The 15,736-nt window shown below is 38.1% G+C and overlaps 1 protein-coding gene across 1 annotated transcript in view; it reads right to left on the bottom strand.

Moving 5' to 3' along the window:
* Window positions 1–13,786, bottom strand: part of LOC110096492 — a 24,766-nt gene extending 10,980 nt beyond the window's left edge. The window contains exon 1 of the mRNA XM_020822475.2: window positions 12,779–13,786. Within this exon, the coding sequence (XP_020678134.1) occupies window positions 12,779–13,696 (918 nt within the window). The 5' untranslated portion in view covers window positions 13,697–13,786. The remainder of the gene's footprint in view (window positions 1–12,778) is intronic.
* Between the last annotated feature and the right edge of the window lie 1,950 nt (window positions 13,787–15,736).

The following is a 15,736-nucleotide window of genomic DNA, read 5'->3' as shown; positions in this document are numbered from 1 at the left end:
CAGGAAAGATTAAATTGACTACCGCCTAGTTCAACCTATACGAAGTTTCTGGATTAAGTGGCTACATTACTAAATTCCCTGGAAATGCTCTTCTAGATCATGCGCTAGAATTTCGATTCAGCATTCTCCGAGCCCTCTCAGATATAGTGGAAGAGAATTCTTCATAGATCAACTAGTTTATAAAGAAAGATGTCAATAAAGTTGATTACTTATTGGGACAGTAAGCAAGCTAAGTTAGTCCAGCACTTTATAACATGCTATGTCCACTTCTACTGTTTTCAATATATGGGAGAGCTCAATGCGAGTAATGTTTGATGTGCAGATTTAACTAAGGACAATATGACCTTATGATGTCTCTTTCCAGACTTTAGTTCAATCCTTTCTTCTTAAATAATTTTTTAGCCATTAGAAATCAGTCCAGCTCAAGCCTTTGTTCTTTTTATAAAGTCACTTTTGCCCCTTTTACATGCTTCGTTTGAATTGAGGCTTAGAGCTGGATTGTGATACATTGTCTGGATTTGCATTGATTTTTCCTATCACGATTAAGCTTCCTTTGTCGATATCTCACTAAATCTTCAAGTCTTTTAAGAGGATAATTTTTTAACGATGGACAGTTCATATATTCCTTCTTCAATGAGAAACTGGAACTGTAATTTTAATATTGATTCCTTAGATACCTAATGTTGTTACTTATTCTCCCTGTTCAAATATCTCTAAGTTCTATGCTTGTGTTGACAAAAGTCTCCTTACAGCTAATACGTGTTTGTATAGCCTTCTAATTTATTGGTTGATTTTTCTTCGAAGAAAATTCCTTTTCAAGGATTGACCTAAAAGTCCCTATGAACCCGAAAGCACTTGGAAATGCGATTCATTTTGACTAGCGATGAATTAACTTAACTATTAGGCTCACACAAGTGATATATTCCAGCTAGTATATGAAAGAATACCATAATCTCGTAACATCTATTTGGTATTAACCTTTGCTGAGTTGTTTACAGATGAGGGTTTCCTTTATTTATTGTTACTCTATCAAGATTTGATCATTAGCTAATATCAAGTAAGGATTTTAACCCTCTTAGCTAATTGAAGCACTTTTTGAAGAGAGTATAATTCTCTTACTTTAAAGGCTACATCCACATTTGAGATGCTTTCGATGATATCTATTGATTGATGATGGAATTATTAGAAATAGAATGTTCTAAAAGGATGATGTACTGATATATTTTATAGTGGATTATGCATTATCTTACTGTATATATTTGGCGTCCACGGTCCTAATATATATACTTGAAATTCCACTAACAGGGGAGAGATCGATTTATACGAAATTCTTTTCATAGCATACTATGAAAAAATCTGACTGTTTAATGAATTTCTCTTTATGAAAACGCTATGATTATATACTATTGATTTGTTAAAAAACGATGGCAAACAATTTTGATATCATTGGTTCTTTCATATCAAGAACCGTTCAAATTTGTACTAAGTTTGGTCAAAATTAAAGTTCAAATCATTCGAAAATGTTATATCCGCGGGTGCAAGCTTCCTAATCTAAAGATATGTTTGCACTGATTCCATGCTGTGATTGTATAGTGATTATTTTAGATTAACATATCAATTATATGTTTGCATATCAATTAGATTAAAAAAAGTCAAAGTTAATCAAACAAGTTTTACAGTAAGGACATCTTAGCTGCTTAATAGAACACAGAATGTAATAGAACAAATTGCGTATTTTAAGAAGACATATCATTAGTTCATGCATTCACTAACCTCATAGACCAGATTGCAATACAAACCGCTCTAAAAAATCTACGATGATGGCTTTTGAAATGGATGGGAGAAACACGGGAGAAGATGGGAAATAGAGAAACGGAGACATGATGAATAGCACTTAACCATACAAGTATGAAGGCTGAAGCAATTTCGTTCCTGCTGTTTCCGCGTACGGCGAGGTCGATCTCCTGGTTTGCACCGGACGCCGTTCTTGGCTCCGAGGCAGAAGAGGCGGACTGGCGGGAAGTCAATCCGGCGGTGCTGTTTTGATGCGAAGCAGCTCGGCTAGGCGTACGGAGCAGAACCGTGCGTGAGGGCATGAGGGAACGGTTGCAGGCTTGATCGATGAGTGAGCAGCAGAAACAGCGAAAGAATAGGTGCAATGACAACTGCTTAAAAAATAGAAGAAATTAACCTGGCGGGATGAAATAACTGTGCCGTATTTTTGGGGGATCGCTTCAATCTCGCCCTTTGCTTGTCAGCCACCCATAAGGAAACTTTAGAAATTATCGGAACGGTATGCCGGCCATGGACGGACGATTAAGCTTTTCTATTTTAGTGTAGCGGCAGACGGAGAACGGATCTTATAAATTTAGTTAGTTGTTCCATGTTAGAAGATTAAGCCGGAACTGCATTTGAATCGGATTCCTATATAGTGATGATTAAATCTGATCAATCTCAAATAAGTATTTTTTCGGGGCCGTTTTCAATTTTGTCAAGGCTTAGTCATTCGTAAGTGATTAGACTATCTGCCGGAAACTGCCGAAATGTCGTTCCGGCAATCACCAGGAATGCACTATATTGATCCTTCTCACTGGGTTCTTTGCGGCTTCGGTATCTTCTGACGTGTCGTGTCGATTCTAAGTAGTGGTATCCGACTCAGCACAAATATAATTCTCAGTCATTTTAAGACAGCGCTTATGTGTATCGTTGGTTGGTTTCTATACATACATAACAATTTTGAATTCGTTTTCTCAACTTATCATATCTCATGCTGTTCCTATTTTGATTCTTCCATCATGAACTCTAATCCCTATCAGTTTAGTAATTTGATCTTTATCACTCATGTAAATTCCCATTTAATCTTATTTATTTCATGTCGATAAATAGTAAATATGTCAGTTAAAATTCATAGTTATCAATTACAATATTGTATCATTAATAATATGAATTATTTTCACAGGTGATTAGTTATGTAATATTAATATTGTGCAAATATCAATCATTAATAATAATATTCATTATATTCAAAGAATGTAATAGTTGATCCTGCACCTTTAATAAGTTTCCTCATGTAAGTTAGTAGGCTGTGTGTAAAGGAAAGAAGAGAAGAATCCATTTATTGTAATTCCTTAAGTAAATTGTACACATGTTGGATATAATCATTAACTGAGTTGTTTTTTTATGAGCCTATTAGGCTGTTAGCTTTACAAAAGATTTTCACCAAAGTACTTATGATATTTTTTTATGTCTCAATATTTTTGAAGATATAAAAATGATTTATAATTTTTTTTGCTAAACAGTTTGAAAATATCAGAAAATAAGTATCAATTATCTTTAGCATAGCGTTTTATCATAAAAAATCCTATCCCACTTCACACATCAAAAAAGAGCCATTTCATTCTTATTTCCGCTTAAACTAGAGAAGAAGAACAGTATTAAAATTAGAAAGGAAAAAGGATGAGGAGAGACGGAGAGAGGTATATTCATATTTAGGCTATCGATATGAGTATCATAGAGTCATTTTTATAGTCGCCATTGAAAAATTTGCTCATAGAGATATGGCCTAGTCATTACGATCTACCTATTGATTTTAAAGAATTTTTGTGCTATTGTTGTTATTTTATGAATTTTATTTAGTTCATATGTTAACTACCAGTTGTAATATCTTTTTTTTTTTAGTAAACTTTTATCACTTGTACCTTTTTAATATATTGGTAGTTTTAATATTTTTAACCATATTGCTATTAATGCTGAGAAATACATATTAAACTGTATCACAAATATAGTTCTTGTAGTTCTTTGGGCAAGTACCTTAAGTTGTAAAATGTTAGTATGAATATGAATTAAAGATAAATAGATTCTTTAAAATTTTATAATTAGCAATATATTGACATGCATACTTGAATGTAAATCTTAGTATGTTTTGGTCATATACAGTGTGAAGAATGAGTACTACTAAATTGTTTTTATGAATGTCGCTGAGTTACTGATTCCATACTATATTTTAATATGAATAAACTGATTATATGAGCTTAATATTGAGCATTATATCTACAATGATTTATTATGTTAATGATAATGTTGTAAAGTATATGTATATATAAAGACTATGCCGCCATAAATGATTTGATCTAATTCAGATGACTGAATTAATATGTGCCGTATATAGGGAGGCGTAGGACTAATTGGGCTTGGCTTTAAGATAAGGTTTGTGGAATAAGATTCAAAATGAAATAAAAAGGTGGTCATCAGGAGACATTGATATGATGATATACATTGACGGGCATAAAGTTACATACTTCTTGATATACAACCACATGACCTTAATGATTTAATGTATATTGACTTATTTTATCGAAAATATGAATTGAATATAATTGAGTCCTGGTTCATATATAGTTTAGTCTATTATGAACTAAAGGATAGTATACAGAAAACACAATCATAAATAACTAGATTTCTTATCTGTTCTTCTAAAATACTTTGCATATGCAGTAGACAAGAATATATATAGGGGGGTGATAAATTATTAATGACATTATTTATATAAGAGATAGGCTTGGATTGATACAAGTAGTTGATAAGACTGAAAACTAATACGACTAGATATTTGATATAGTGAATCATACTGATTCTACATGTATGAGCAAATTGTATTCCTTTGGGCAAACGTTCGATTTAAGGGTTTGTTTTATTTTTAGTAACCACAGATAAGCATGACGTCGGTTATGACACTAAAGGGCCCAGGATATGGAACCCTAGAAAGAGGTTGGCCACTTCAGTGAGATGTTATAACCTTCTTTTATGGTTCTAACATACTGTGTCAATACATTATATTTCATTGTTGCATACATGGCGATATATATTGACATTGATGGCATATATACATATGACAGGTGTCATTGATGTTTAGGGTTGTTAAAATCGGGTTTCGAAAGGTTCGGGTCAACCCGAAATTTGACCCGGCATTTGTCTGATCTAACCTGACACCGCCCCGTTGTTTAAAATTTGGGTCATATTCTCAGATCCTAATCCTGACCCACCTTTGGGTATGAGTCGAACGCCGACACGACCCGCCGTCACACTTTGGCTTTCGTGGGCATGATTAAGGTGGTGTCCAGGACGAGCGAGAGCGCGTGGACGGAAGGTACGACAATTAGTAGCGAATTGCGAACATACGAGATGGTAACTTTGTTTGAGGGATGGCTGAGCATTGATGCTGTCGGATACTGTGGGAAATGTGGGAGTGGTGAGGAATCGGCGAACGTGGACTAATGTTCGGATATTGGTAGGGTGTCAATTTCCGACCACGACACTGAAACACGACTCAAACATCTCGGACCCGGAAAACGGGTTCGGGTCAACCGCAACGAAACGGGTCGGTTCGGGTTGAAGAATCACCGTTTTAAAATCAGGGGGGTCGGGTTCGGGTTGACACGGAAGCACAAAAATCACCCGAAAGTGACACGAAAACTCATATTTGACCCGATAAATCCGAGTTGACCCGGTTTTGACCGCGAAAGAAGAGAAATTGACCTGTTTTTTGCACCGAAATTTAGCAATTTTCCGGGTCATCGTGTCGGTCGGAAGTTGACCCGAACCCGAATCGGGTTGGTTCGGGTCCATAAACCTGGCCGTTTTTTAAAAACGGGTCGGGTTCGGGCTTGCACATTGCCTGGGTCATTCCGGGATTCGACCCGAACCCGACCCCGTTTGCCCGAATGAACCCTAGCGAGTGGTGTAACCAACCCTATGGGCTTAGTGTGCGATGTAGCCAGACTAATGTGTGACGATCTCTTCGGACGTGGACTGAGACAGCGATGGATTGAACATAGTTGGGAAACGATTGAGCTGGGCTTAAATCAGAGTTGATTTTTTGGTTTCCGAGTAAAACCACTCCTTGACTCGCATTTGTAAAGTGGGTCTAAAAACTTGAACCCGAACCAGACCCGTATGGTAAACTGAGTTTGACCCGAACAAAAAGAAAAATTCTGGGTCAAGGATTGAGTATATTAGATTTTGACAATCCCTAGATGTCATAATTTTTTTTAAAACTATTTTGTAAATGATAGGTATATGATTTGATAGACTTATTAAATAGTTGTTCATTTGGTTAGCTGAATCATTTACTATATAAAGATATAATATGTTTTACTGATATTATTCTTATACAGATCTATATTACTATTTTATTGCTGTTACATACTTTTATAGTTTATATGTTCATAGCTAATAGTGATGAAATAATTCAATTGCATACATTTATATTCCTTACATTGATTCACTTTGTGCGGTTCCAGTAATCTCATTGATTGTTAGTTCACTATAATGGTTTTTACATGTTTTCAGGAAAATGTCAGGATCTAGTAGAGTAGAAGCAAATATTAGAATCAGTTTTTATATATTTTGCATTGTCTCTATTTTTTTAGTTCAGAGCTTAGAAAGTGAAATGCAATGTAATAATTGATTTGATCTCTGTGACTTCATACGATGATTGGTGAGGGATGCATAAGTTTTATCTTCGACTGCATTGATTATTTAAGTTGCTTCAATGGATTGATTTATCTAAATGAATTCATAGATGAGCTCAATTTTGATCATTAGAGGTTAAATCTAGACAAGCTCCTTTCAAGATGTAGCTTGGGAGTTTACAGTTGAGTATTCCAGTATTTGGGTGGTCATTCAATCATTTATAATAATGTGGTGCATTTTAAGATAGAGATGAGAGTATTTATCTCATCAAAGAGACAACATATTTTCCCATTTCGTCTCTCGCCGAGAGATTTAATAGGCCACACCAGTGCCATTCCACATGCTTTCTATATAAAAGGGAAAGAAGACTCAATGGGAGCGATAATAACGTAGAGAGCAATCACCATAATGTTATGGATATATTTGATAAAGATAGGACCTTTCTGCTTTCATATAACTTAACTATGTATATGTTAGATTCTAATGATTGATAGTGATGAGTGCCCCATTTGAGTCAAATGGCATATAAATACTTTGAATTTCTCATGTGGCACATTTCAGTTTTTTTTTATGATAGTGTTTTATGATTGATCTAATTCCATAAACGCCACATCAATCGAGGATTCACCACTATTACCGAGCACCTCTCAGGGGTAGTATGAAAGAACAAAACCCATACTCTATTTCTATGTTGATTATGTTTTTTTCTTTGTAATGGTACTATTGTAACTAAATTTTAACTTGATTATGCTATTGATCATGAAAAACTGACATTCCTACTTATTATTGCTATTGTGTCAACATGTCTTTCCTATGTTAGCAAAAACAATGATTACTTGCTACTTCTTATCCCTTAAACCAATACATGTATATAAATTATTGTGCTCTCATAGTTTTCTAGGTTGGCAAGATTTAGGTTATACTGGATTCTTTGGAAACAATGTTTTTAGCTACATATAAATCTATTAGTTAGCTCTCCTCATATATTTAGGGCTTACGATGAGGAAGACAAAGAGAAGAACATGCTGATACCTAATGCCCTGTAGAATTTGTAAGAAAACTAGTTAGCAATATCATGACTTAAAACACCGTTCCCACTAATTATATATAAATATAATTAATAATAATAATAAGTATATATAATATGAGTGATATGAATTAATTTCTTCTATCTAAGACATTGTATGAATAAAAAATTTGTTAAATTTATTAAAAACATAGCATTATTTTTATTAAATTCATATGAACAAATTTCATATAGAGTGTGATTTACCATTTCCGCTGTTCTCACCTGTCGCGGTGTCTGCGATCGAAGCTCGGCGAAGCACCGGCCCCTCACTCTAGAGGAATCTGCCCGTTTCGCGAGTCTCGGCCCTATCAAAAATTTCTGGCCGGCTTTATATTCATGCCCCCATGCGACGCTTGGCTGCTTCCACAAGATTGCCCAACTTCTTCCTTCCCGGCCTCGCCAACTGCCTGTTTGACTCCACCCCACTCGGCGATTTCTTCCGTCACCCCCGCCATCGGTTCGCGGTCGATATACGCAAGGAGATGGTCGATTACGCTCCAACCACCGCACCAGAATCCTTAACATCTCCGATCTCCTCCTCGCCCATAGATCCCCTTGGCCAAGCAGCGCTAACCACTGCCGAACCCGTCGACACTTTATCTTCAGACCTAATCGGAAGAGCTTTCACCGCCTCGCAAACGCAACAATCTTGAGCCGCGTTCCGGCTGGATTCTCAGCGACACTCGCGACGAGGATCGATACTTCGTCCACGAAAATGGAACGAATCGTTTTGGTCGATCGACCGCCGCGAGGTGATCTCCGAGTTTCGTGCTTCGAACCTTGATTGTAAAAGTGAAGTCGCATTTGGCTCGATGAGATTTCGATGAAACGGGAGCTGGAGGTGCATTAGGAGGGAGTGTGAGTTTCGGCCAAGTAGCTCTTGTGGAATGAGGTTGTGTAAGGTGAAGTTCTTGCGCGGTGCGTGAGAAGAGCATGACGGGGCTTTGTGCGTACAACGGTGTTGTCATGTGATCAAGGAAGGTGTGGGGAGATGGTATGCGAAGGGAGTGGATCGGTCATTGGTGTTACTGTGTGTAATGAAGTTGATGATATTGTCGTTTTATTCAGGTTTGTTGCGAATCTTCTGGGATTCCAAGGTGTAGGGTTTGAGGAGCATTGTTAGGGATGAGCTGCAGAGGCCATTTGATAATGTGGTTCTTCCAATTATTCATCTGGATGTGAGGTTGGTTGAAGATGCGTGGAAGAGCGTGCTAAACAGCGCTGGCAGAGGTATCGGTTTTTTTTTTTTTGGTTTCGTTTTGCATATATGTTGGCCATATTATGCTTTTTTGTCACTCAAACCAATGCATTTAAATCACGTAGAAGCTGTTGAATTTCTTATGATTGGAGTTCCATGTATTTGTTAATAGCTTGCGTGTGCGTCGTTACATCTTATTCTGTGTAGAGCAGAAATGAACGCGATAATGAGGGATTTAACAAATTTTGTACACCAATGGCTTTATCTAGATTAGATTTAATGCAAGTCATACATGCAAGCCGCAACCCGGTTCAACAAGCCGCTATTGTTGAACTCACTCGGTGTATCACCAAAAACTCTACTTGCTTGGTGTCAATAGTGGTCAAATGTTGCTCATGAGGAATCGTACGTACCCTAAGGAAAATCAGTAAGAATATATATCTCATTTAACTCGCCCATGTAGTAAGCCCTAATGTCGGTCCTTAGTACTAAGCGTTTACTCACCCAGGAATTTTTTTTTCTTTTTCTAGTATGGCCAGGTTCCGCTTTTTTAGGCTTCTCATGCCAAAGAATTGGACTGCTCGGTCAAGAGTTCTTCCCATAATTTGGAACTCATGGCAAAGTTCTCAGTTCTGATTTGCTGTTTAGCCAAGAGCTTGTTTGTGAAACAACAAGCTAACATAGAGCTCAATATAATATAATCGCTTATTATTCTCATAGTGGTCACCTAATTTTATTTTAGCAGACCTTGAATCATTTGTCTACAAATATGGAGATTTACAGCCATGTAATATGACATGAGTGGTATTATTGCTTTTGGAGTCAAAGCGAATCCCTATTAATATTGAATAAAAGATCTTCCTCTCGTAATTCTTTAGTTATCTTCTCTCTCTCTTTCCCTTATGTGCTTGTTAATTGAATTTCTATGAGAGGAAGAGAGCTCTTCTTGAGCTTCTTGGAAGAGAAATAGACAGGGAAGAGAGAGGAAGCTTTAAACTGTTTATTTGTGGTATTTCAATTACACATGATGTGGGTTCTTTCAAAGCAACATAATCTAAACCTGAACAAACCTAACATCTCCACCTTGGGCCCAGATTTTATAAATTTAAGATCGGAAGAACACATTACAAGAACTCGGCTGCTACAATTCGACCAACTCCCTGCACGTAATTCCACGAACAAATCCACGAGCTAAGCCAATCCATAACTGCTTCTACAGCACCCACGTGTGTTCAATCCACGGCTCCAACTCATGTCCTGTGTGTTCTGATCACGCTTAACATGTTGCTTATCGGTTGTCTCTCATGTGATCCACACCCTTGTGCTTTGTGTATTGCCTGCTCCTATCGGCACACACTGCCGCATCTAATCACCGAGGCCATCTTCGACTCTCCATTCTGTTCCCCCAGGCACTTGTGCCTCGTTTCAACCCGCAACTTCGCATGAGCCACCCGTCCGATTCTGAGTCCTACCGAGACTGATCTTTGAAGTACTTCTTGATCGTTGCTTTTGTCTCGCTACTCTGACACCTAAATCTGAATGACCTTGCCTTATCTGCCTACTTTCCAACTTGGAGATTCACCCAAAATAATTTGATTCATTTACTTTTGTCTCCGCTGCCCGACTTCCCGACAAAAAATTGATTTGCAACGCTAACTCGCACTCCGACCCACTTGTGACGAGTGTGACACCATGCGTCGATGCGTGGTTCAGAACCGCATAGCCTTCGCCTGCCTCGGTCCTTGCGCCAGCCTCCCGGATCGCAATCACGTTGCGAGAGTCGCCGCATGCCGTCCTTATGACTAATCCCGCATGAACTCTGTTGGCATGCCCGTTACACACCTGATCCATGCAACTACCTCTCATGCGTGCTCATTGCATCAACTAGCTGCCCTCCGGACTATCGTAATGCCACAACCGACCTTGCATCTAGGCAGCCAACCTGCTTTCGACCCTTTCTTGCCAACTTGCACACCCTCTTTGATCTTCCGCAACCACACATATAGCTGGCCCGCCTATGAAACGCGACTCTGCATTCTCCTGCACCACGAACACAGCTCGGCACCTGGTTTCTGACCTCGCCTTCAGACAACAACCACGGGCCACGCTGACACAGCACACAACCGCTTCTGATCCTAGCCCCGCTTGATACCACTTGTTAATGAATTTTTCATTAGAGGAAGAGAGCCTTCTTGCATTCTTGGAAGAGAAGAGAGAGAGAGAGAGAGATGAGAGAAGCCCCCACTCAAAAATTTTTTTTTTTTAATTTTAGAGGGATATTTTGGGTATTTTGCCTCCTCTCAAAAAATTTGTTTACCCTCATTTAATCAATCCTAAGCATCTTTGTCATCCCCCACAAAAATTTTTTTTTGCCCACCCTGAAAAAAGAAGCTGGATCCGCCCCTGGACGCATGGTTCACACTCGTCACAAGCGGGTCGGAGTTGCGAGTTAGCGTTGCAAATCAATTTTTGTCGGAATCGGAGCAGCGGAGACAAAAGTAATGAATCAAAGATATTTTGAGGTGAAGTCTCCAGGTTGGAAAGTAGGCAGATCGGCAATGTCATTTAGATTTGGTGTGTCAGAGTAGCAGAGACAAAAGCAAGATCAAGAATCTCGCAAAGATAGTCTGGTTAAGGACTCGGAATCGGACGGGTGGCTCATGAGAAGTTGCAGGTCGAAACAAGCACAAGTGCCTGGGGAAGAATGGAGAGTCGAAGTGTGCTCGGTGATAGAGCGCAGGTGTGCCGCATAGGAGCAGGCAATACACAAAGCACAAGGGTGTGGATCACAGGAGGAACAACGATAAGCACATGTAAGCGTGGATCAGAACACACGAACGTGAGTTGGAGCCGTGGATTAGAACACACAGTGGATGTTGTAGAAGAGTAGGATTGGGTTTAGCTCGATGGATTTGTTCGTGGAGTTAGTGCAGGGAATTGGTCGAATTGTAGCAAGCGCGAGTTCTTGTTAATGGGTGTTTCTTCGATCTTAAATTATAAAATCTGGGCCAAGGTGGAGATTGTTAGGTTTTGGCTCAGGTTTAGATTATGTTACTTTGAAGGACACCACATCATGTGTAATTGAAATAACCCCAATATAAATCAGTAAAGCTTCCCTCTCTCCCTTCCCTGTCTCTCTCTCTCTCTTCCAAGAAGCTCAAGAAGAGCTCTTCTTCCTCTCAAGAAATTCATAACAAGCACATAAGGGAAAGAGAGAGAAGAAAGATAACTAAAGAATTCGAAGGAAGATCTTTATTCAATATTAATAGGGTATTCTTTTGACTCCAAAAGTACATAATCCACTCATGTATACACATGGCTAGTAAATCCCTATTTGTAGACATGAATCAAGGTCTGTAAAATAAAATTGGTGACATATGGAAATAATAAAGAATTATATTTATTGAGCTCTATGTAGCTTGTTGTTTCACAAACAAGTTTGGCTAACAGCAATCCAGTAACTGAGAACTTTGCATTTGTTCCAAATTGAGGGCAAGAACTCTTGACGAGCAGTCCAATTCTTTGGATGAGAAGCCAAAGCGACTAGGCATCCTTGGTGGTGAGCTCAACAGCTTAGTACTAAGGACCGAATTAGGGTTACTACTTGGGCGAGTAAATGAGATATGATTCTTACTGATTTTCCTTAGGGTACGTACGATTCCTCATGAGCAACTTGACCACTATTGACACCAAGCAAGTAGAGTTTTTGGGTGAGCACCGAGTGAGTTCACAACTAGCGGCTTGTTGAACCGGGTGGGGCTTGCATGATGACTTGATTAATCTAATCTAGATAAACATTGGTGTACAAAATTTGTTAATCCTCATTATGCGTTCATTTCTGCTCTACACTAAATAAGATGTAACGACGCACACGCAAGCTTATGTAACAATACATGGAACTCAATATAAGAACATCAAAGCTTCTCACGTGATTTAAATGCATTGGTTTGAGTGACAAAAAAAGAATAATATGGCAAATGATATGCAAAACTGAAAACCAAAAAAAAAAAAAAAAAAAAAAAAAAAAAAAAAAACTATACCTCTGCCAGCGCTGTAGCACGCTCTTTCCACGCATCTTCCAACCCAACCTCATCCCGATGAATAATTGGAAGAACACATATCAAATGCCTCTGCAGCTCATCCCTACAATGATCCTCAACCCTACACCTTGGAATCCCAGATTCGCAACCAACCTGATAAAACGGACAATTCGTCAACTTCATCTTACACACAGTAACACAATGCCGATCCATCTCCCTTCTCAATACCATCTCCCCACACTTTTGATCACATGACAACACCTTGTACGCACAAGCCCCGTCATGCTCCTCCTCACGCACCGCGCAGAACTTCACCTTACACCCCTCATTCCCACAAGCTACTGGCCGAAACTCACACTCCCTCCTATGCACCTCCAGCTCCCGCTCTTCATCAAATCTCATCGAGCAATGCGACTTACTTTTATAATCTAGGTTTCGAAGCAGAACCTCGGAGATCACCTCGCGGCGGTCGATCGACCAAAAACGATTCGTATCCATTTCTTGGACGAAGTCATCGATCCTGTCGTCGCGAGTGTCGCTGAGGATCCAGCCGGAGACGCGGCTAAAGATGTTGCGTTTGGAGGCGGTGAAGTCTTCGATTAGGTCTGAGATAATGTCGACGGGTTCGGAGTGGTTAGCGCTGCTGTCGCCAGGGGATTCATGGGCGAGGAGGAGATCGGAGATGTAAGTTTCGGTGCGGTGGTTGAGGTAATCGACCATCTCCTTGCGTATATCGACCGCGACGATGGCGGGGGTGCGGAAGAAATCGCCGGTGGTGGAGTCAACACAGGCAGTGGCGAGGCCGGGAAGGAGAAGTTGGGCAATCTTGTGGACGAGCTCAGCGTCGCAGTGAGGGCATGATAAAGAGGCGGCGCCAGAATTTCTGATAGGGCCGAGATCGGAGACAGGCAGATCCATTAGAGTGAGGGCCGGTGCTTCGCCAGAGCTTCGATCACAGAAACCCCGACGGGAGTAATAGCGGAGATGGTAAATCACCTCTATATGAAATTTGACTTCATATGAATTTAATAAAATAATAGCTATGTTTTTTAATAGATATAAACAAATTTTTATTTCAATACAAATGTACTGAGTATGGAAATATAATTCATAATCACTCATAATTATATACTTTATTATATATATATCTAATATATATATATATATATATATAATATATATATATATATTAGTGGAGAAGGTTGTTTTAAGTCATGATATTTTCTAACTAGTTTTCTTCAAATTCTTAAGGGGCATTAGGTATCAGCATGTCTTCTCTTTGTCTTCCTCATTCGAAGTCATAAATATATGAGGAGAGCTACTAATAGATTTATATATAGTAAAACATTGTTCAAGAATCAGTAGTAACCTAAATCTTGACCAACCTAGGAAACTATGGGGCGCAATAATTTTATACATATATTGTTTTAAGGGTCAAGTGCTAGCAAGATAACCATTGTGTTTGTTAACATTTAGGAAAGACATGTTGTACACATATCAATAATAAGTAGGAATGTTTTTCATTTCAATGTCATAATCAAGTTAAAATTTAGTTACATATGTACCATTACAAAAAAACATAATCAACATGAAAATAGAGTATGATTTTGTTCTTCATACTACCCCCAGAGAGGTGCCTGAATAGGTGTGTAACTCCTCGATTGATGTGGTGTTATGGAATTAGATCAACATAAACACTATCATAAAAAAAAACTGAAATGTGCCAAATGAGAAATCAGAAGTATTTATATGCCATTTGAACTCAAGGGGCACTCATCACTATCACTATTAGAATCTAACATTACATAGTTAAGTTATATGAAGCATAGAAAGGTCCTATCTTTATCAAATATATCCATAACTATGGCGTTGCTCTCTACGTTATTATCGCTCCCATTGAGTCGTTCTTTCCCTTTTATATAGAAAGCATGTGAATGGCACTGGTGTGGCCTATTAAATCTCTCGGGAGAGGAAATGGGAAAATATATTTGTCTCTTTGATGGATAAATACTCTATTCTATCTTAAATGCCCACCACAGCTATTATAAATGGTTGAATGCCACCCAAAATATGATACTCAATGTAACACTCCAAAGTCTAATTTTGAAAGACTTGTCGATTTTAACCTCTAAATGAATCAAATTGAGCTTCTATGAATTCATTAATATAAATCAATCCATTGGAAGCAATTAAATATCATATGCATCGAAGTATAAAACTTTATGCATCCCTCAAAATTCATGTATAGAAGTCACGAGATCAATCAATATTACATTCATTTCAACTTTCTAAGCTCCTGACTAAAAAAATAGAGAAAATGCAAAAATATAATAAAACTTGAATCTAATATTTGTTCTCACTCTACTAGATCCTGACATTTTCTTGAAAACATGTAAAACCATATAGTGAACAAACAACTCAATAGATTACTGGAACCGACAAATGAAATCAATGTAAGGGAATATAAATAGTATGCATGTAATTATTCAATCACTATTAGTATGAACATATAACTATAAAAGTATGTAACAAGCAATAAAATAGTAATAGATTGTATAATGAATAAATATCAGTAAAACTATATATTTTAAGAGTAATGATCAGTAACAAAATGAACAATAATTAATAAGTTATATCAATCATATACCTATCATTTACAAAATAGTTTAAATAAAATTTATAACATCGAGGGTTGTCAAAATCTAATGACTCAAATCCTGACCCGATTTTTTTTTTGTTCGGGTCAACTCGTTTACCATACGGGTCTTGTTCGGGTTCAAGTTTTCAGCCCATTTACAAAATCGAGTCAGGATTGGGTTTACTCGGAAACCAAAAATCAACCCGATTTAACCCAGACTAATCGTTTCCCACTATGTTCATCCCGTCGCGTTAGTCACGTCCGAAGAGATGTCACATTAGTTGTGTCTACCATCCACACTAAGCCCATAGGGTTGCGTT

This window comes from Dendrobium catenatum, unplaced genomic scaffold (genome assembly GCF_001605985.2).
Source record: "Dendrobium catenatum unplaced genomic scaffold, ASM160598v2 fragScaff_scaffold_81, whole genome shotgun sequence".
Lineage (NCBI taxonomy): Eukaryota > Viridiplantae > Streptophyta > Magnoliopsida > Asparagales > Orchidaceae > Dendrobium > Dendrobium catenatum.
The sequence above is the reverse complement of the archived record's forward strand: the minus strand, read 5'-3'. Positions and strand labels throughout refer to the sequence as shown.